The sequence below is a fragment of the Cherax quadricarinatus genome, chromosome 48 (assembly GCF_038502225.1).
Source record: "Cherax quadricarinatus isolate ZL_2023a chromosome 48, ASM3850222v1, whole genome shotgun sequence".
In the NCBI taxonomy this organism is placed as follows: domain Eukaryota; kingdom Metazoa; phylum Arthropoda; class Malacostraca; order Decapoda; family Parastacidae; genus Cherax; species Cherax quadricarinatus.
The window spans coordinates 14416908-14441439 of NC_091339.1; the positions used below are offsets into that span (position 1 = coordinate 14416908).

At 39.2% G+C, this 24532-nt stretch overlaps 1 protein-coding gene across 2 annotated transcripts in view; it reads left to right on the top strand.

Moving 5' to 3' along the window:
- The window catches only part of LOC128696134 (protein turtle homolog A), a 130847-nt gene that overhangs the window by 78005 nt on the left and 28310 nt on the right, over positions 1-24532 (top strand). For both annotated transcript variants that reach the window (XM_053787230.2, XM_053787229.2), the window contains exons 3-4: positions 19696-19822; positions 20104-20291. In XM_053787230.2, coding sequence (XP_053643205.1) covers positions 19696-19822; positions 20104-20291 — 315 coding nt within the window. The remainder of the gene's footprint in view (positions 1-19695; positions 19823-20103; positions 20292-24532) is intronic.

Sequence of the window (24532 nt, forward strand, 5' to 3'; positions counted from 1 at the left end):
GAATATGTAAAACTGGTCAATTAGCAAGAACTCATTTAAAATTAAGTCCTTTCTAAAATTTTCTCTTATACGTTTAAAGATATATTTTTTTCATTATTGTTAGTGTAAAAATTTTTAATTTTGCTCCAAAAGAATAAAAAACTTACCTATATTCATTTTGGGGTCCACCTCTGGTGTAAATTGTGGGACCCATAGCCTCGGAGAAGTGGATAAAAAGGCTTCAAGGAATAATATTTGGATTTCTTCCTGAAGCCGTTTGAATGTTCCACTTCCACTACCACCCCATCTTTTAGTATATATTTTTTTTACCAATAGGAATATTTTATTACATAATATGGTACAGAAGATTTAAGAGATACATTGTTGATATAAAGGTGGCATATAAGGTACATGTTGTTACTTGTGTATCACCGATTATAAGGCGAAAATCTCATTCAGCTCCTCAGAGCTGGGGCGTGTGCCCAAAATACAGCAGGCATTACCCCTTTGAACAGCCGCACTGAGCCGCTGGAACAGAAAACTAGCTGCCCTGGGATCCCTAGTTACCTTGATATATATATATATATATATATATATATATATATATATATATATATATCTAGATATATATATATATATTCCTTCATCCCTTGAAGCCTTTTTATCCACTTCTCCGAAGTTATGGGTCCCAAAATTTACACTAGAGGTGAACCTCGTCAATATATTACATAATCTGCTTATATATATTATTAAAATTGTCTGCTGCATTAATGTTTCCCATATGTTGATCTAGTTTTCCCTAAGCGAAGAAATGAAGATTTAACAGATCGCAGTTCCCAACTCGAAATACAATTCGACAAATTTATATTCCTGTTTTGACATCAGTTTCATGGGTCAGGTGAAAACAAATTCTGCTGGGGAAGGAGCGGGGAATGGGGAGGAGCTTTGCCTGCGATATATGCATGGGGAATAAATTCAAGATTTCTTTTGGCGATGCTAAGAGCTTAAGGGCGGAGTGAGCCTTTTAAAAAGGTGGATAAATTTATTGTACTTGCATGAGTGATGACTTGGGGGACAGAGAAACGTTAAGACTGTGTGCGTTTCTCTTTACACATACACACACACACATACACATATACACATTTATATATATATACATATATATATATATATATATGTATATATATATATATATATATATATATATATATATATATATATATATATATATATATATATTATGCAAAACAACCACTCTGAAAGAATAGAGAAATTCCAAGCGCTTTCGTGACTACTCACATTATCAAGGAACTTGATAATGTGAGTAGTCACGAAAGCGCTTGGAATTTCTCTATTCTTTCAGAGTGGTTGTTTTGCATATTCTGAAATCACCTGTTTACTGTGATCTTATTGCATATATATATATATATATATATATATATATATATATATATATATATATATATATATATATATATATATATATATATATATATATATATATATGTAGTAGGTTGGTAGACAACCGCCCAGGGAGGTACTACCGTCCTGCCAAGTGAGTGTAAAACGAAAGCCTGTGATTGTTTTACATGATGGTAGGATTGCTGATGTCTTTTGTCTGTCTCATAAATATGCAAGATTACAGGCATGTCTTGCTACTTCTACTTACACTTAGGTCACACTACACATACATGTACACATTTATTTATACACACTCATCTGAGTTTTCTTTGATTTTATCTTAATAGTTCTTGGTCTTATTAATTTTCCTTTTATATCCATGGGGAAGTGGAATAAGAATCTTTCCTCCGTAAGCCATGCGTGTTGTAAAAGTCAACTAAAATGCCGGGAACAATGGGCTAGTAACCCCTTTTCCTGTAAAGATTACTAAAAAGAATAAGAAGAAAATTGTTTTCTTTCTTTATTGGGTCACCCTGCCTCGGTGGGAGACGGCCGACTTGTTGAAAAAAAAAAAAAAAATATTATATATATTATATATATATTATATATATATATATTTTATATATATATATATATATATATATATATATATATATATATATATATATATACTGTAGACCTCTAATAGTATTTTCCAATGCATCAGACGAGGAAGCAGTGAGAGCAGGCTGACTGGGAGTATCACTGACGTATCGTACAGGGAACTGACTGCCTCACTTTCCATCAGTTTGTTGCCACCAGAGTGAAAAAAATGTAATCCGAAACAGCATTTTAAAATAAACCAATAAATTGGTGGATAAAAGTGGATTCTGGTGGGTGACAGTGGGTTCTGGTGGGTGACAGTGGGTTCTGGTGCGTGACAGTGGGTTCTGGAGGGTGACAGTGGGTTCTCGTGGATGACAGTGGGTTCTGGAGGGTGACAATGGGTTGCGGTGGGTGTCAGCGGATTCTGGAGGGTGACAGTGGGTTTTGGTGGGTGTGAGTTCTGGAGGGTGACAGTAGTTTCTGGTGGGTGACAGGTAGTCCTGGTGAGTGATAGTGGGCTCTGATGGGTGACAGTGGGTTCTGGTGGGTGACAGTGCGTGCTGTAGATGACAGTTAGCCCTGTGGGTGACAGTGAGTTGTAATATATATATATATATATATATATATATATATATATATATATATATATATATATATATATATATATATATATATATATGCACAATAAGATCACAGTAAAGATCAGACAGGCTATCTTAACAATGCAAGACATGCCACGGGGGGATTGGTTGGAAATCTTTAACTCAAGTACTTTCACACTTCTCAGTGTGTCATCAGGAGGCACCAGGAGCTAGTGCCTCCATACTACCACTCTCTGAAAACTTACCCTACTTCTCCTCTTGTTGCACAGCCCCTGATGACGCAATGAGAAGTGAAAAAGTAATTGAGCTAAAGATTTACACCCCCCTCCCCCCGTGGCTTGTCTTGCGCGCACGCACGCACACACACACACACACACACACACACACACACACACACACACACATTATATATATATATATATATATATATATATATATATATATATATATATATATTTAACATATCGGCCGTTTCCCACCAAGGCAGGGTGGCCCGAATAAGAAAAACTTTCACCATCATTCATTCCATCGCTGTCTTGCCAGAAGCGCGCTTAACCTACAGTTATAAAACTGCAACATTAACACCCCTTCTTCAGAGTGCAGGCACTGTACTTCCTATCTCCTGGACTCGAGGCCGGCCTGCCGGTTTCCCTGAATTTCTTCATAAATATTATCTTGCTCACACTCCTAGAAACCATTTGTCTCCATTAGCTCCTATCTAACACGCTCACGCACACATGCTGGAAATCAAATCTCCTTTCACACAAAACCTCCTTTACCCCCTCCCTTCAACCTTTCCTAGGCCGACCTCTACCCTGCCTTCCCTCCACTACAGATTTATACACTCTCGACGTCATTCTGTTTTGTTCTATCCTCTCTACATATCCAAACCACTTCAGCAACCCCTCCTCAGCCCTCTGGATAATACTTTTAGTAATCCCGCATCTCCTCCTAATTTCCAAACTACGAAGTCTCTGCGTTATATTCACACCACACATTGGCCACAGATATGACATTTCCACTGCCTCCAGCTTTCTCCTGGTTGCAACATTCACCACCCATTTTTTACACCCATATAAGAGCGTTGGTATAACTATAGTCTTATACATTCCCCTCTTTGCTTCCATAGACAAAGTTCTTTGTCCCCACAGAATCCTCTCGTCAATTCTATGATTCACCTCATCTTTCTGCTGACACGTCCACTCCTAAATATCTGAATACATTAAGCTCCTCCATACTCTCTCCCTCCAACCTGATGTTCAATCTTTCATTACCTAATGTTTTTATTAACTTCATCATCTTACTCTTTCCTATATTCACTTGCAATTTTCCTCTTTTATATACCCTACCAAACTCATCCACCAAACTCTGCAACTTCTCATCAGAATCTCCCAAAAGCACTGTGTCATCAGCAAAGAGCAACTGTGACAACTCCCATTTTGTGTTAGATTCTTTATCTTTTAACCCCAAACCTCTTGCCAACATCCGGGTATTCACTTCTCGAACACTTCTTACTCCATTCACTTCTCTATAAATATATTAAACAAGCATGGTGACATCACACATCCTTGTCTAAGGTCTACTTTTACTGGGAAATAATTTCCCTCTCTCCTACATACTCTAAAATGAGCCTCACTATCCTCGAAAAAGCTTTCACTGCTTTCAATAACATACCTCCTATTCCATACATTTGCAACATCTGCCACATTGCCCCGCTATCCACCCTGTCATACGCCTTTTCCAAATCTCTCTTTCTTTCTCTCTGTGTTTCTCTCTCTCTTTCTATATATATATATATATATATATATATATATATATATATATATATATATATATATATATATATATATATATATATATAATGTATGAGAGAGAGAAAGATAATGTGTATTCTAATATGTACATGCATATATAAAAGATATTTATTAAATCTTCTGTTGTTACATAGAGCTCGTGTATAGGCATCTATTTTCGCCTCCCATATTTTTGTGATTGATGAAACGCTTCCACCGGCTCGTCTAGTTTCGAATTGATGGATATATAGTCAAATAGGCCGATCATCTCCTTTCATTAAATCTTTTTTCGCTTCACCAATTTTTTCCGAGTGTGAAAATTATCACCGGCCACTGACTGTGCGGAATACATGATGCCCTAGTTAATGGATGGGGGAGGGGGGGTGGCATTGGTGTTGGTGGAGTTGGTGGGGCAGGTGGAATTAAGTGTTTGAGTTGGGGGTTGGGATAGAAATTGATGGAGTTGGGGACTGAGGAGGGGTAAGAGGCGAGCTGAAATCGAATGTTGAAGTGGGGGAGGGCGGTGGAGTTGAAGTAAGGGAGTGAAACTGAGATAGGGATAGTAGAGATGAAATAGATGGAGTGGCTTTGAGGAGTGTTTAGTGGACTTGCCTACACTCTCCACTTGCTGCGCAATAGTCACGATACTGACATCTCCCTCGTCCTGACGGTTATGCTCATGTTCCAGATCCGACTAAAACGAATCCGATTCCAAGAAGAATCGCCTTGCCTGGTCCTCTTCCTTATATCAGGAATCCGAGATCGGACGGGGACTGGTTATCCAAGAGAGTGGTGCATACTCAATCTACGAACTAACTTCTGCTTCATATAATTATTTTGCTGTCTTTGATACGGAATGAATTCGGGATTCGGCTAAGATCTATTTTCATTGCCTTGGTCACAATATTTTCCTTCAGTAACTTTTCTCTACACCACTGAATTTACAGTCTAAGGCCTGTTATCCTACCTCAGCTCATTTACGGCTTAAGATATGTTACCGTAGCCCAGCTAAATACAAATCCCATGGTGCGACCCACAAGAGTAGGCTAACTCCTAGGAATCTGTCTACCATTAAGTGAAAAGGAGGCAACAGGTTTAAATGAACATGCCTGTCGTCTCCACTGGGTCCAGGATCAGACCCTCTTCCTTTCGTTGTAAATCGAAGGAGCTACCACTTGAGCTACGAGCCTTTCATTTGTGACTCTGAAGGCCCTCTCATCCGACACTCCAGCTTCAGACGATATATCGTGCGTTTTGGTCGTCAATGTTGTCTGTTTTCAGAGCTGGTAATACAAAATGTCATAGCCTTCAGAGACAGATTAGGCAGCAAGTCGGTGTTTACATGAGGACACGAGGTGCAAATCAACCTTTTACCGCGACACTGTTTTGCTTAAGGTTCATCTATATCAACCTGAAAGAAGCAACTTATGTTCATTGTGCGTTCGTGGCCACACCTTTCGACTGTGCAACTAGCAAGTTGGTGATTCATTTGTTGTATAATAGCGGCCATCTTCTTTTCAAGGGAAGGTTCGGTCATTTACAAATACAAGATATGCAAGGACGAATGTGCAGTTGAGGTCAATTTTTTTATAATAGGAAGACAAACACACTTCCTGACTTTCAGTTCCCTCACTATTAAGTCCTGTGTTGAAGGTGGGACTCTGAAAGTGTATAGTAAGGAGCCAGGATTCCAAATGCATATTTGCATGAGGCTTCGTTGCTGTACTCGGTGAAGACCCAGCAATGTCTTGGGCAACAACTGAGCCATGATTACAAGCGCCTAAGGACTGATGCCCCAAAGAGGAAAAATTCAATAAGAAATCAGAATCAGAACGACCTCTTCCGGAATAAGATTATCTAGACTCTCAGTAAGAAAACTCTAAAGAGAGAGAGAGAGAGAGAGAGAGAGAGAGAGAGAGAGAGAGAGAGAGAGAGAGAGAGAGAGAGAGAGAGAGAGAGAGAGAGAATAAATGTGTGTGTGTGTGTGTGTGTGTGTGTGTGTATCTGCCCTCTTTCCAGTACTAATGGTTACATCAATAACAAATCCTATGTAACATTAAGAGCATAAATATTACATCTCATGGTGCTCAGGCATTCACATTCAGTTGAAAATATATTCCAACTCTAATCAACAAACTTTTCAGTGATATATAAAATTCATAAACCGTCATTTTGGCCAGATTTGTATACATAATTTTTAGTTTTTACACATTGATCAGACCCCGAGCGACGTAATTACAGATTATTGTCTTTACATAAATTCGCACAGTTTGGGAGCCTAAAATTTCCATCAGTCGAATAAAGGTAAAGAAGCCATTTGTGCAGAATCTCTTCCTCAATAAATGTCTAGAACCGCGCATAGGTGACTTATCTACGTACCGATGATATCACTATGCCTCTCAGTCACAGGGAAATATATCAGTTGGCCATCAATTCGTCAGCGAGAACGCACTGCCACATCTTCCTCTGGCGAGAGGGATTGCTGGAATTAATTTCTTTACAGTGATGGAATGGCTACCTTAGAAGTTCAGTGCCACCAGCAACGACTGTAAACAACTTTATATTGAAACTTACGGAAATTGCTGTACCTCATCTTTTTTTAGCCGCCAATGGCTACAGATTTCTAAACGATGCGCAGGTTCGTTCACCTCAGTTCTGAACGAGGTAGAGAGGTGAAGAACAAAAAAGTACAATACCGTGACTGGAACAATACACAAATCACTTGCACATAGAAGAAAGAAACTGCTGACGATGTTTCGGTCCGAATAGTTAATGTTCCAAGAAGTGGGACAGAAACGTCTTCGTAAGTTTCTTTCTCCTAAGTTCGTTTTAGTTGCGTGTGTAGAGAGGTGGTACAATGCTAGAGTACACCGACATTACTCCATGTAAATACGAAACGCAATGCAGGTTATGCATTTTATTGCCATGAAATTTCGTCCGCAATTTTCTTAAAAAAAATCGTAACGTCATCTTACCATAACGTATTTACAAAAGCAGAGACACCCTTGCAAGGTTTATCTCAAACCATTAAGGGAGGTTCCTTGATGCCGTTGAGGGATTCTTGATACATGGAACTGGCTCCGTCCTTCCCTTTTATCGATTATGGATTAAAGACACCTATGTGCAGTTTAAGACATTTAAGCAAACGTTTCGTCACACGTGGCCTCATCAGTGATTCCTGGTGAAACGTTTCATTTAATAAATATCCTGTACTGAAATAGGTCCTTAGCCACGGTCTGGCGGTATCGCCATATCACTTACATCCGGGCAGTTGTTTTAGAGAGTAGTTTCCTGTACAAGGCTAGTGATCTTAAGGTGCCTTTACCTAGCCCAGTTTTGTGTAGGCAGCGCATTTATCTTCCGATCAGCACACGGAGGATCGAGCCTCCACCATTCCTTGGGCTGAATGACCCCACACAGGTTAAGCGCTCATAAATATAATAATAATTGTATAGATAACAGAGAAAATGAGAGAGAGAGAGAGAGAGAGAGAGAGAGAGAGAGAGAGAGAGAGAGAGAGAGAGAGAGAGATAAAGGGAACTGAAACTAGGGAATTGAGGAGAAAGGGGAGAGAAGAAAAATGAGAGGAACGAGTGAGAGAGGGGAAGAGATAGATGGGTCGTGAGGGAGTGAGAAAGAAAAGGCGGAGGATATGAGGGGGGAAATGCAGGTGGTAGTAATTGGGTGGTTGAGAGAGAGAGAGAGAGAGAGAGAGAGAGAGAGAGAGATATTGAGAGATGTTGAGATTGATATAGAAATATCAACATACAGACAGGGTCGATGTTCTAATGTTCTACAAAAGGCCAGTGTTTTAAACTTCTTCGTTCAATTTCAACACAAACCAAATGACACCTATTATGCCACAAGACGGGCAGTCGTTAGTATCTTCATACTTTCTACATCTCTCCTCAACCGCCTCTTAAGTGGAGCAACACACAGACATTAGAAACATCGCTAAACAGACGAAATGAAGCCTATATCTCACAAAGATCTTTACTGTTTTCCTGTACCTCATATGGACTTTTGAGAATCGTTAAAAAAAACACTGCGCTACGAGCTACCTAGAGTGAAACGTTGTGTGTAAACAAAGATTTGATCTTCATAACAAATGTATAGTCAGGACTTGCCATCCAACACTATGTCAGTATTGAGGAAGCGACAGGCAGGAAGTAAAAGATATTTGCCCCTTCTTTAAACCTTTGGACATAGAATCTGTGTGGCCAGTAAGAGTCCAAAACTACTGAGTAAATGTGCTGAGCAAGTAGTTAACAGCATTACCTCTAAACTTGAATATACTAGATATGTAAACTGACGGGTCATTAGGGGTCTTGTGGGAAAAATTGAAAATCTATTCCCATTTCTCAAAAAAAACGAAGACTCCGAGCGATGACCTGTAATTTCAGACCAGTGTCACTCTTTTTCGGTTACAGCTGAAGTTTCTTACACAGTAACTTACACCTAATGACAACATTTTTTGATCGTCAGGATTTCGTAAAACGTTGCTCTGCATCTAACCTATTGAACCTCTCCATTATGTAGCTTTCAAGAGGGTTGCCGTGACGCTGGTGAAGTGCTCTAACAAATGTTAAGTTACTTCCTTGTGTCGGACCTGATTGCCTCCGTTTCCACAGGCACCCAAAATGCTGAAGGGATACGTGTGCTTGGTCTATTGCTCAGGAATATCAACTTCAGCGACCTGTTTCACCTCATCTTACAAATAGCGTGTCTGTCTCACCTTTAACGGACAGATGATTGAGCTGAACAAACCACCTGAATAATTACACTGGACAAATATGTGTGTAATTCAATAACTCGAGTACGTTGAGTCCAAATCTAATGTCAGAGTTGACCCAGCACGTCAGAATTTTTATTTACAGGAATATGCATTTCCTCTTTGGTTCATTATTGTAGCAGTTTGCTAATGAACCACCTCCTTTTCTACAAGGTCTGCAGTTATGTGTGCTTATGAACATTCATGGAATCGCGTTTTAGCCAGAGTTTCTTATTTAGGAATCTGAAGATCTGAATGTCAATTAAGAGATTTCTGTTTGGTTGTATAATATTTGCAATCTGAGCTGCAGTGAATCGATTATTTAAGAGATGAAAGAGACGATTCATTTCAGGATTACTGTTGAACTTCATGGATATAAGGTAGTGAAAAAGAATATGTGGAAAGCAAGAATTTGAATTATCTAATGCTGTGCCTCTAATAATAATGGCAGCAAAGTTGTAAAACACAATCATAGTAATTGTAAATACAAAAATATGATGAATAGTAATTAAATTAAGGATAGTAATATTATACAGGAAAATATACAAAAAAGATTTACACAAAATACAGCATAATACTGCATACAAGGAACAGTATAATATACATAATAGTGGGTACTGAATTTGTGTAACGTATTGTATAAAATAATATGACACCCTAACAGGTTGGGAAAAATACATATGGAAACTGTTCCTGAGTAAAGATTGACATGTAATTATTCATGAGATAGGCTAGAACTTTCATAAAGAGTATGACTTGTGTTTACACGTGGTATTTATGCAGTTGATAATGTGAATTAATGGGTAGCATTTAAGCAAGGGCTAGAAATGTATTGAAGTCTTTTCTACTTTGAATATCGTGCCTGCTGTGAGTGTTAGCTAGTATTATTGCTGTCTTGAAGTTAGGAAAGATGTATCTGACCTGGATTTAGTTCGCATATTTGTCACAGGGAGTCAAGTCCTGACCTTTCTTTTTATTACACACTCGTTCACAGATGTATTTTTTTTTTTCACTGTCAACCTTGATGATGAGCATTTCTTATAGAACTGCTAAAAAGAATTATTATGGGTTGTTAGACGTCAGCATATATATATAACCTATATATAACCTCCATCAATAATGCTTCAGGCACCATGGTAGCACAGTTTTCACCTGAGTCTTCTAAAGGCAAAACAGAGCACCATATGGCAGCTGAGTCAGAGTTCCAGCTTCACCATCACAGTTGCTTGCTGGACAGTTGCTTCTGATGGTGGTTATTTTACAGTGAGGATATTGCATCGTCTTGCTTTTTGATGGTAGCCAGAGATTCATTTGCTCAGACAAACCCTCTTAAAAAGGGTCGTTCTTTTGATTCACCCTACATCATTTTAGAATGCTTGCCTTCTGCATGTTTGGTGGGGGTTGTTGATATCTCATCAGGATATTTTCTTTTTTTTGTTAAACTTTGATCCAGCTCCCCTTACCTCTGCAACCAATTATATTGCCTAAATGTAGTACGTCTATTATGTTTGGAAGGCTTGAAATGAAGAACTGTGATATATTACGTCTGGTAATAACGCAATTTTGCTGTTTGTTATGAACACGTCTGTTTGTAAATATGAGCTGCTTGTTTCATTCGGTCTTCAGAGGCTAAGTTGGTTTGCTCGAGTTTTAGATCACCTCATCTCTGTTGCTGCAGCGATAGTGCCATACCACTTGTGGTTACGCCTTGGGAGAGGCAAGAAACTGGAGTATATGCGAAGCACTTGTAAGCCTGACTTTCCCAGGCAGCAACAAGACTGTCCTGCCACAATATGGACACTGAATTATTAATTTTATTATATTCGTTCATAAAGCACCCGTAGAATAAGAGGCAATCTTATTTGTTCCAAAAACCGTTGGGGAAGCTCCAGTTTACATGATCAGGAGCCATTCACAAGCACCAGAGTACTCCTCTTTAAGATCAGACATTTTAGAAATTAAAATCACTGCACAAAGAGATGTTCTGACCAACAGAGCTATGCACCTAAGATATATGTATATTAAGAGCATTGCTGAGGCCTGGGTTTGAAATAAGATAGAAAACATGAAGAGAGAAAGTAAAAGAGAGAGCGACAGATAGACTGCGAAAGACAGACAGACAAAGAAGGTAGGAGAGAGGAATTGTGATGAATGAAAGGCACGAAGCAGGTCTTGCAAATTAGAAGTGTCACAGAGTTAGTGGGACGAGGCAGAGGCACGAGGGATCTGTCTTATTTGTGTTAGACCTGGTCCGGGTGAAAGAGAGAGAGAGAGAGTGTGGCAAAATAGATAAATAAAGATTCGGCGATATTAAAGAGATGCTAAGAGAGGAGAGTAGAGGGAAAAAACTAAGAATACGCTATATAATGGAGATAACACGAGTGGGACCCCAAAAACTGCTGATGGGGTGGGTGTGAAGAGGGTGGAGAGGGAGGAAGGAGAATGGCCGAGCCACAGCGTTAAGGGGACGGAGGCAAATTATCGTGGCTATCGTAGTGTGTTGGGTGAGAGGGTCGGGCCAGAGTGAACGGTGGGAGGGAAGGGAGATTGATGACTGAGATGGGAAAGGACAGGAGAGGGGAAAGGGGAGAAGATGTAAGAGAGCAAGAGAGAGTTGAATGTTAGGCGGTCATCTGTAGGTTGTGGAAATGGAGAATAAGACTTGAGATACATAGAACAGTAGGTAGGTAGGTAGGTAGAGAGAGAGAGAGAGAGAGAGAGAGAGAGAGAGAGAGAGAGAGAGAGAGAGAGAAAGGAAGGGGAGTAACAGGGGAAGGTGGAAAAGACAGACAAACATAAAAAGTACATGAGATAACATGGAAATGGCAGCTCTGTTAAACTTGATTAATTTAACCAAATCAAACCTAACACAAATACAGTAGGTCGAGAAATGTGCACTGAACATCCTATAAGAAATTGACTTAAAACTTAGGAGGAAAATTTGCATCATGATGTACATGAAAAAAGTGCATGGATGTTGAAAGAGAAAAGTCGCAGCAAAGGTAGATTTCTACGTCTATTATTTTAATATGTGGTCCAAGATCCTCAGAATTCCAGACGCCACAGCCTCCACCTGTTTTGTATTTAAGTGAATCTCGTATTCACGAAGTGGTTGTCCCATTGATTTCTAATAACTAGAGGGATTCTACGCTTCCATCTTCAGTGGGAAGTCTGTTCCAGTGGTTGACAAATGTAAATTATCCACTTGTACACTGCACCACTTGTCTCGTAGTTGCATACTGATAGTTTCGAGTTCATGACTCTTTTTTCTTCACATACTTCTTTATGCTTGAGCTTTTTAGATTTGTTTAATATCTTAAATACTTAAGTATGCTCCCCTCAAACCCTTAATTTTATATTAATTAAATTCTCTGCCTCATGTCTAGTATCTCTTCGCATTTTATGACTAAATCTGCGCAGCATATTCAATGGGACGTTTAACAGGTGTTTTATAATGTGTTTTTATAGTTACAGATGTACTGTACTCGAGATTCATAGCTATGAGTTTTAACATTCCGTTGCGCTTGCTGCTCGAAACTAGATATTGTTTAATGTAAAGGGTACAGCATAAATTTCTGATTGTCTGCTTTCCCTACATATCTGTGACATTGCACAGAGAAGTTCATGGTAAACTACAAAAAAGTCAACTAGCTTCTGTACCTAGCGTTTAATCCATATACGTCAACTACCACAACCATAAACTAGTCAACTAACTACTGCACCCAGCTTTTTAAACCACAAACAAGTCAACTACCACAGCCATCGTTCTCAACGAAAAGCTAGTCAACTCACTATTGTAACTAGCATATTAAAACAGAGCGAGAGCAAAACAGACAGCCTGGTAAAGCCAGAGGAAAGAGAGAAAGAAGACCAGAAGACTCCAAGTATTAAAAAAACAGTGCCGTGATGGAATTCGTGTGAATGATGTGTGCGTGTGTGTCTCCGTCTGCAGGGGTGAGCCACAGTTGTTTATCACCTTCATTGTCCTCCCTTGACCCTGAAATGAGACAACGGAGGAAGGCTGGCCGTCACACATGCTGGAAAGGAGAGAATGAGGGCTCCGGGTCGGTGATAGCTTCATTCTTTGGCCCTGGGGAAGAAGGACTGGCCAGGAAGATTGGCTGAACTCAGAGTAGGGGCCAAAACTAGAAGAAAATTACATTGAATTACACAGCAGTGGATGGATGGCTGCAAGCTGGGTTTTCTTTTGTCTCTCTCTTTTGTTTTTGTTTTTGGTTCTCATTGCAGTGGACACAGCAGAGTACCGCCGGCAGCTTCTCTGAACGAGTCTAGAGAGAGAGAGAGGACGAAAATCTCATAATGAAACAGGGAACACAATGAAAAAGGAACTCGTGAAATTACTGGAGCAATTTCCACCGGAAGCAGCTTATCAACCCACCATTAAAAAAAGAACTTGCAACGTTATATCTTAAATCTCCTCGCGGACAATTACCTGAGTAAGTCATGCTACCTGCACTGATAAGCACAACTGCGGGGAAATGATAAAGCAGAAACACACTGGAAACGAGGACACGAAAAATAATAAAGCTGGGGTAGGCAAGAGAATTTGTGATAAAGGGATATAAACCAAGCTGAGGAAGGAAAGAGAGAGAGGGTTTATAAACTGGATATAAACCAGGCTGAGGAAGGCAAGAAAGTAATAAACCAGATATAAACCAGGCTGAGGTAGGCAACAAAGCAGTGATAAACTGGATATAAACCAGAGGTGGGAATGACAGTAGTAATAAACCGGATACAACAAGCCAGGCTGAGGTAGAAAATAAAGTAACAAACCGGATATGAACTAGGCTGAGGAAGGCTAAAGAGTAGTGATATACGCGATGTAAACCATGTTAAAAAGACAATTTGGTTTTAAAAGACACACAAGTAAGCATAAGAATATATTAGAAATCCTTTGGTCAAAGAATCTTGATTGAAGTCCCAGGACCGGAACGTTCTCTAATAAATCGGTCCCAGTGTTACTTCACTTGTCTTTTTTTTTAATCCACTCGCTGGTATCAATTACCAAGATTTATACCTAAGGAAAGCGATTAGTGGTATATTCGATATAAACCTAGCTGAGGTTTACATCCACACGCATTATACTCCGTCTGGAGCTACAAACTTTGGAAGGGGCGTTTCCCTTCCCCCCTTCCAAATGAAGATGGATCATGCCTGCGAGGAAGGGAAAGAATGAAATTTAGTATTGTGATGGAATACACTACTGCGGGTGAACGTGAGAGGGTGAGGAATTTATGGGGAAGGAGGAGGAGGAGAGGAAGGGTGTAAGTAGGGAGGAGGGAGGACAAATGTATGAGGAGGAGGAAGAGAGAGAGGACAAGGATATGAGGAAGGAATGAAAAATGCTTGTACAGTAAATGCGATAGGAAAGTCAGAAAATGCCTGAAAAATTCTGAACTGACAAAACTAAAATTCTTTATTAATCAACATTTCAGAGATTGAGAAATTTTCGTCATTGGTCTTGTAAATGAGCTGGAACAGGTTATAGCTGTTAGCTTGTAAATAAACGTGGAAAAACATAGCTTAACCGGATCATGGACTGAGTCATGGACCGGGCCATGAACCAGGCCATGAATCGAAACGTTGACCCCAGAATTTTCTCCAGTTAGACTCGGGTACAAATGTTTCCAAGAGTAACTGAAATGCGGCGCGCTGGCACCGTAGACTATTCGCCAGATCTCTGCTCTGCGTGATTCCTCGCGGGAATCAAATTTCTCTATAATTCTGACACTGGAAATTTTAACAGTTATGAAGGCCATGGAGCTTGGCATATATCCGAAAGTATCAGTAATATATATATATATATATATATATATATATATATATATATATATATATATATATATATATATATATATATATATATGTATGTATGTAGGTATGCGAAGATCGCGGGAAACATTTCATATCTCGATTTTTGGACAAAAATGCATGATTTGCATACGCTAACGAGCAATTTACATTATACAGAGTCACTTTCAATAAAGTTCGGTGTAAAAGATACATTCCTGCAATCAGAAATATATTATCAGAAAATTCAATTTCTTTTTCTCTTGCATTTTTCCATTATTTGTAATGAAGACGAGTTTTTGAAATCTGCAGATTTGTTTTCAAGATGAAAAAGGGAAAATATTACCCAAGACACACACACACACACACACACACACACACACACACACCATAAGCTAGTCAACTACCGTTTTAAACCATAAACTAGTCATTTACAGTAAATAGTAGCGACTAGCAAAGATGCGGGACCAGGAGCTACGAATCAAGCACTGTAACCACAAATAGCTGAGTACATATAGATGTGTATACTAACAAAAGAATAAAATCTATTTTTTGGGGTTTCGATAGTCTGCAAACTCTTAAAGATAACATGTAAATATAATTTAGTCGTTGTTTTCTTTTTTTATTCCGAATATTTACAAAGTCTAAACCATAGTTTTCAATCCTCCAAAAACCAGAACACCAAAAGGTTTCACTCCCTCAAAAAGCATAACATCCATAACAACCGACTTGATCTTTAATCTACTTTATTAGTTTCATACCTTATTATTTTTTTTAACCAGAAAGGCACCTGCAAATTTGTGTTAATGGTCTTGTGATAAGTTTTTGGATTTTCAGTTATAGAACTTACTTGATATTTTTGAAAAGATTCTGAGAGTTTTCAGATTATTTCTGACAGTTTCAGATTTTTTCGGCTGTTTCAGTGTTCCTGACAGTTTCAGAATGTTCCTTGATCTTAGCAGCTATAGTGCTTCTGGCAGTTTGAGAATGTTCCTCGCAGTTTTATTATTCCTAACTGTTGGGGAATGTTCCTGGTAGTTTAAGAGACCACCTCAAATTTTGAGAATGTTTCTGACAGTATGGCAGTTTGAGAACGTTCGTGATATTCTGAGCGTTCCACACAGTTTGAGAATATTCCTGTCAGTTTTGAAACGTTACTGATGTATTGAGACTTTTCATTCACATTATTACTGTTTTCCTCAGTTTGAGATGGATTTTAACAATGACCATAAATAATAAAATGGTCTCCTAGAGCTGGGACAGGACTTCAAAAAAAAATAATGAAATAAAGAAACATTCCCTACCAAATCGCAGTAATGCTTAGGTCAGGTCACTGTGTAAGATGTTACAGTAGGAATCAGTTCTTAGGGCAAGTCAGAATTAACAAAAAAGTCACAGTAGGGCTCTGGCCTCAGTACATGCTAGGTTATCAGAGGCTAAACTGATAAGCAGAGCGACGGCTTCAGAAGAGGTCAAGTTTTAGTAATAGTCAGATCATTGTGAGTCAAGTCACAATCTGACCAGCTTCCTCCTCCAGCTCATCGAGCTTCAACAAATTATAATCTTATTTATGTCAACAGTGACTAAAGACACAAATGCAGTGTAAGGCGATCCTTTACTGACAACGTTTCGCCCATACAGTGGGTTGTATATATGTCGTGCCGAATAGGTAAAACCTGCGATTTTGGCTTAAATACCAACGCTCTTCTTGCCAAATAAGGCCAGCAAAAATTTGTGAATGCAATAATTTCGCAAAAGACATTCTGAACCCAACGAAAAAATATATTTCTTTATGTTTGTTTAATATTAAATTATTGTAAATTTATCTAAAAATATATTAAGCTGAATTAGGCTAAATTAATTTGCGCTTGTTATAATAAGGTTAGGTAAGTTTTCTAAGGGTCTTTCGGTACAAAATTATTCATTTTTACATTAACATAAAGAAAAAAGTTTATTTTGAATGAAGCTCACTTGTCGAGTTGACTAAACACAGGTTGGTATTATATACCGACCAGTATGGAAATGAGACGATGCTTCGCCCACCAAGGGCTTTACCAATTCTCGGTTTTGAGAACTGATGGAGCCTCTGGTGGGCGAAACGTCTTCTCACTAGAACGCCATAAACCGCATATTGCGTTTTGTTAATGTATCTTTCTTTTCTCTTTTATCTCTCAGTATTGCTATAGTAATTTCGGTTTTATTGGCTATACAATTACCAAAGTAAACTATTGCATTTGGGTACATTTTTCGAAAATATGTTTAAATATATTATTAAGAATAGTCACATACAAAAATTATTTTATATTAGTGTTAATTTAGTTATAATTTTTCCTTTACTTATTACATTATAACATTTGTTTTTGAAATTAAACTCAATTAGCAAAAAAAAAAAAATATAGAATATGGCTGCCGGGTTTTATGCGGTACCATCTTTGTTAATTATTATTATACATCTTATTTCGTATTATATTCAAATAGAAAAACAAATGAATAATTAATAGCATTGATCACTGACCCACACTTGAGAGAGATAATATTAGGCGACGTTTCGGTCGGTCTCGGAACACTATCAAATGACAAGTGAGGCCCTACCAGGACAGATCGAAACGTTGCCTGAAGTTTTCTCTCTCCCCAAGTGTTGGTTACTTGTAAATTGTTTCAACCAGAGTACTGTAAGTTTCACACTTCAGTGTTGATGTATGTTAGTGTTGATGTATGTTAGTGTTGATGTATGTCATTGTTGATGTATGTTAGTGTTGATGTATGTTAGTGTTGATGTATGTTAGTGTTGATGTATGTTAGTGTTGATGTATGTCATTGTTGATGTATGTTAGTGTTGATGTATGTTAGTGTTGATGTATGTCAGTGTTGATGTATGTTAGTGTTGATGTATGTTAGTGTTGATGTATGTTAGTGTTGATGTATGTCATTGTTGATGTATGTTAGTGTTGATGTATGTTAGTGTTGATGTATGTTAGTGTTGATGTATGTTAGTGTTGATGTATGTCATTGTTGATGTATGTTAGTGTTGATGTATGTTAGTGTTGATGTATGTTAGTGTTGATGTATGTTAGTGTTGATGTATGTTAGTGTTGATGTATGTTAGTGTTGATGTATGTCATTGTTGATGTATGTCATTGTTGATGTATGTTAGTGTTGATGTATGTTAGTGTTGATGTATGTCATTGTTGATGTATGTTAGTGTTGATGTATGTTAGTGTTGATGTATGTCAGTGTTGATGTATGCCAGTGTTGATGTATGTTAGTGTTGATGTATGTTAGTGTTGATGTATGTTAGTGTTGATGTATGTTAGTGTTGATGTATGTTAGTGTTGATGTATGTTAGTGTTGATGTATGCCAGTGTTGATGTATGCCAGTGTTGATGTATGCCAGTGTTGATGTATGCCAGTGTTGATTTATGTTAGTGTTGATGTATGTTAGTGTTGATGTATGCCAGTGTTGATGTATGTTAGTGTTGATGTATGTTAGTGTTGATGTATGTTAGTGTTGATGTATGTCAGTGTTGATGTATGCCAGTGTTGATGTATGTTAGTGTTGATGTATGTTAGTGTTGATGTATGCCAGTGTTGATGTATGTTAGTGTTGATGTATGTTAGTGTTGATGTATGCCAGTGTTGATGTATGTCAGTGTTGATGTATGCCAGTGTTGATGTATGTCAGTGTTGATGTATGTCAGTGTTGATGTATGTTAGTGTTGATGTATGCCAGTGTTGATGTATGTTAGTGTTATGTATGTTAGTGTTGATGTATGCCAGTGTTGATGTATGTCAGTGTTGATGTATGTTAGTGTTGATGTATGCCAGTGTTGATGTATGTCAGTGTTGATGTATGTCAGTGTTGATGTATGCCAGTGTTGATGTATGCCAGTGTTGATGTATGCCAGGGTTGACGTATGTCAGTGTTGATATATGTCAGTGTTGATGTATGCCAGTGTTGATGTATGCCAGTGTTGATGTATGTCAGTGTTGATGTATGTCAGTGTTGATGTAAATGCCAGTGTTGATGTATGCCAGTGTTGATGTATGTCAGTGTTGATGTATGTCAGTGTTGATGTATGTCAGTGTTGATGTATGCCAGTGTTGATGTATGTTAGTGTTGATGTATGCCAGTGTTGATGTATGCCAGTGTTGATGTATGTTAGTGTTGATGTAAATGCCAGTGTTGATGTATGCCAGTGTTGATGTATGCCAGTGTTGATGTATGCCAGTGTTGATGTATGCCAGTGTTGATGTATGCCAGTGTTGATGTATGCCAGTGTTGATGTATGCCAGTGTTGATGTATGCCAGTGTTGATGTATGCCAGTGTTGATGTATGCCAGTGCTGATGTATGCCAGTGTTGATGAATGCCAGTGATGATCATACATGAAAAGCTGCAAGAGAAACATGCAAGATGGATGTGTTTGAAAATATTTCACAATAATGTGATGAATGGCAGTAATATCTCAACGTGACACTATTAGAGAGTAATGCTGTTAAATAACACTGTGTTAATTTGTAATAACTGCTGGATAACCTGATGTAAGATAATACGGTTCTATAACATAATTTGGGGAGTAATATTGTTATATAACACTGTGTAGGAGAAAGATGGAGTAAGAAAATACCAGTGCTACATACCATAGTGAGGGAAGAGTAATACTGTTACATAACGTGGTGTGGGACAGTAATAATGTCGCATAGCATGGTGTGGGGAAGTAATACTGTTACATAGACTTGTGTGTTGTCCACAGTGTGGTCAGTGACAGGTGTGGCCGGACGCTCCAGTGACCTTCCCTGCTACCTCAGTCCTCGCACACCAGGTGACAGACCCAAGCTCATTCTCTGGTACAAACGAGGAACTCGCACCCCAGTCTTTAGGTGAGTACTCTCCCCCTACACGCACTCTAGTCTTTTAGGTGAGTACCCTTTACACGCACTTCAGTTTCTAGGTGGCATTATTTGGAATATCAGAAACGGCGTATATGTGAAATACGAAGGGAAAATTGAGCACTGTCAGTTTTTGGACACCCTATATATAAATTTCATGAGTGAGAATGGTCGAGGGTGGTTACGCCCTGCCTAGCATGGCAAAGTAATCCTACTGTAGTGATCCAATTTAATCTTATGTCTCATTCTTCACATTTCATGATGGTCGGCAGCCACGACGGTCGGGAGCCACAGATGCGGTCGGATATTAAGAAGAGCGAAGGTTCTCTGTCTGTGAGTCGGGGAGCTGCTACATTAACCCTACACAACCTGACCGTCCAGCAGGCAGCTGTGTACGAGTGCCGGGTTGACTTCTTCAAGTCACCCACACACACCAACCTCGTCAACCTCACCATCATAGGTAAGGCCTCTCTACTCTCAGGGATACGTGTATATGGTGGATTTATTCTATTCTTGTAATATACATTACATATACACATCAAAAGCATGCACACGTAAATAGAAGCAAGCACATACACACACACACACACACACACACACACACACACACACACACACACACACACACACACACACAAGCTAGAGAAAGTACAAAGGTTTGCAACGAGTCTAATCCTGGAAGTAAGGTTTTGAGAACTCGACCTGACGACACTGGAAGACAGGAGGGACATAAAATACTGACATGAATCAACAAGGTGGACAGAGACAGGATGTTCCAGAGATGGGACACAACAACAAAGGGGATGAGCCACAGAGATCTTTGGAAGTATTTCTTCAGTCATAGACTTGCTAGGAAGTAGAATAGTCTGGAAAGTGAGGTAGTGGAGGCAGGTACAATACAGAACTTTAAGAAGAGATATGATAAAGCTCAAGGATCAGGGAGAGAGCGAACCTAGTGGCGACCAATGAAGAGGCGGGGCCAGGGCTATGATCGACCTCTGCAATCACAATTAGGTGAGCACACACACACGCACACACACACACACACACACACACACACACACACACACACACACACACACACACACACACATATTCAGCAACATTTGCATCACTGGATACATGAAAACTGGCTCTCAGATTCCTTCTTGATACTAGTCACTACGTCTGTGAGGTCAGTCACCGAGCAAGGAGAGTCCGCATTGAATCCACATCTCCACAATCACGTAAATATGTCCAATGAACTATTTTGGAGTTCACACATCTGAGTGAACCATCAGATGACTGAGATCAGAATCAGGAGACATTTTTCCCTAATTTCCCCGATAAACAACATAACCCAACCAACCTTACAATGCTGGAAGGAATGAAACATTCTGGACGACATTGTCAGGTGATCACAGTGTATATTACACACCGACTTCAGGCTAAGGGACTGATTACCTCTAACTACTACTCTTCAGTCACCTTTCTCTGCACTGGACTGAAGAAGTCACTAGCTAAAGTAATGTTTCTATAATAAAGATACCCAAATGTTACACAATTGTCTCATTTATCGACACTCAGAGGTGTTGGTCGGTGTTTAATTAAAGTTGGTTGAGGGACGCACTGCCTCACATTAATGAACACAAAGGTACATGTAGCAACGTTTTGTTCTAAGATCTTAACTAGGTCAAAGTTTCGTTCTAGAGAGATCTTTATTTAAGAGAGATCTTTATTTAGAGCGACGTTTCGCTCCGGGGAGAGCTATGCTGGGACAATGCTTCAGTCTAATGACAATTTTGTTGGTGTGATATTTCTAAAGTCGTGAAAAAATCTCTCCTTAGAGCAAAACGTTGACTCTTTATAAGCATTTTCTGCTACATGTGTCTTCGTGTTCATGCCGGGGGAGAAAAGACACACTGGAAAAGGTGGATCAGAAAAAAGAAAAGGACACAACACGAGAAATACTAAATTAGGCAGTTTTTTTTATAGGAAGATAGGATATTGACGGGGGGATATCGAAGGGAGGATAGTGAAGGGAGGATAGTGGAGGGAGAATAGCAAAAAGAGGATAGCAAAAGGAGGATAGCGAGGATGTGGAATGATGTGCTAGAAGGAGACTGGATACATAAAGAACAACAGTAGCCATAGTGGAGGCGGGATACAGTGTACCAAGCTCTTGACCATTATCCAATAGCGACTTGGTAATGGTCTCCAAATGGAAGAAAACGACGCCTGGTTTCCCATTTCAACTTGGAACTTACGTTCTTGTTACTTTTAACGAAAATGTCAGGAAACCCTCTTGGGGTTGCTGGATGACTGACACACTCGTGGGTTGATGGCTGTGAGGTTAACGTAAAAAGCAATATTTTGTGTATTTTGGAGCCATATTAGTTATGCTGAGCGATGTTCATCTGGTTCTTTATTATTAGTAATTTCTTATAACGTTGCACATGTTTATAATTTCTGACGCGTGGAATGATCTGAGGGAAATATAAAAAAAAAAACTTCTTCTTCTTCTTCTTCTTCTTCTTCTTCTTCTTCTTCTTCGTTGTATTTTTAATATTGTTTAGAATTTTATTTTTTGTAGTAAGATACTGAGAGCTGCTTTTTATTTATTGGAAGTGAAAGACATTTTTGCTTCAGTTTTGATAACTGTTCCTCCAACATTGATGAATTAAATATTTATAATAATATAAAGAAAATAATTATTATTTTCATTAACTTTAACGTATCAACATTCTCTCTCTCTCTCTCTCTCTCTCTCTCTCTCTCTCTCTCTCCCTCTCTCTCTCTCTCTCTCTCTCTCTCTCTCTCTCTCTCTCTCTCTCTCTCTCTCACTCTCTCTCTCTCTCTCTCTCTCTCTCTCTCTCTCTCTCTCTCAACATGATGCCTTTGACGGGTGAAGTGCTCTAACTGGCACCTTCTCCTGAGGAAAGAACTCGAGGAGTTTTTCTTTAAGTTAACCCACATGAGGAAACCTTAAAACACTGACCAAGAAGTTTCCTTCTCCTGCCTCTCTCTCTCTCTCTCTCTCTCTCTCTCTCTCTCTCTCTCTCTCTCTCTCTCTCTCTCTCTCTCTCTCTCTCTCTCTCTTTGCCCCCTTCACCCTCTCTACTCCTCTTAGTGCTTTTCCTCCTCCTCCTCCACCCATTTCCCTTTTCTCATCCGCAAATAACCAGCAACATCTTTCTGTTCAGGATGAGGGAAAGGGAAGGCAATAGAACAGATATAGAAGTTCTAAAGAACTGAATGTTCTGTGTGTTCAGAGAGAAATGCATAATACTCAAATGATACCGAGATGTAGTACAGGAAGGAGGGAGGGAAGATGGAACAGAGAGAAGGTACTGGGAAAGATGGTAGAAAGTTTGGCATGCGGGGGGAAGGTACTGGAAGACAGAGCTTCTGTACACTGTGCAAAACAGAGAAAGGTGGTAGGGAGCTTTATACGTTTGTGTAGGGGAGGAGTGAAGAAACGAGAAACCAAGAGGGCTAGGTACCTTGTGTGGGTGACGTAGAAAGGGACGGAGAGGGACCGAGGGAGAAAGAGAGGGAGAGAGAGAAAGATATATATATATATATATATATATATATATATATATATATATATATATATATATATATATATATATATATAAAATGTGTGTGTGTGTGTGTGTGTGTACAGATAGACAAAGTAAGTGAGAGAGAAAGAGAGGCAGGGAAGTCAGGTAAGCTATGAAACACACACCTCCCATATGCCTACGTCAGGAAGGTAACGCCGCCACTAGTTGTGGACTAACTGGTACTTCCTTCATATAGATGTTAAACAGTCTATAACACACCCTGACTGTTGTGCTTTGAGGAGACGAGAAGAGGAGGGCTTTGTATTTCCAGATAAATAGCACTGCTGGCAGGTCTTGTATTTCCAAGTAAATAGCACTGCTGGCAGGTCTTGTATTTCCAGGTAAATAGCACTGCTGGTAGGTCTTGTATTTCAAGGTAAATAGCACTGCTGGTAGGTCTTGTATTTCCAGATAAATAGCACTGCTGGTAGGTCTTGTAATTCCAGGTAAATAGCACTGCTGGTAGGTCTTGTATTTCATGGTAAATAGCACTGCTGGTAGGTCTTGTATTTCCAGGTAAACAGCACTTCTGGTAGGTTATGTATTTCCAGGTGAATAGCACTGCTGGTAGGTCTTGTATTCCCTGGTACATACCATTGCTGACAGTTTCTGAAAGAAGACTGACATCGTAGTTTTTTGCAGTGTTATCGACGTTGCTCGAAACGACAGTGTACCTTAATCTCTCTTCACTTCTTATTCTCCCTTTTTAATCTCCATATCTTAAATTTCTCTTCCAAGGGAAGAGAAATTTAATAATGACCCTTATGTAGATGAATGGTTCAGAGAACCGACATGTTGATAAATTAGACACATGTGCAACTCTTGGGCATCTTTATTGAGGAAATGTTTCACCACACAGTGGCTTCATCAGTCCATACAAAGGAGAATCGTGAAGAGCAGGAGGAGGATGAGGTAATCAGTCCCTCAACCTTGAGTCGTTGTGGTCAGTCCATCAATCTTGAATAGAATACAGCATATGAGCGGAGAAGTGGCTTATATACCGTAGGCAGGAGAGGTGCAGCAGTCGTACGTGGTGTTACATTTGTTCAATGTGGAAGTAGGTCGTGCCCAAGGGTTAGGCAAGCGAAGAATTCCCAAGTATTAAGATCCCAAG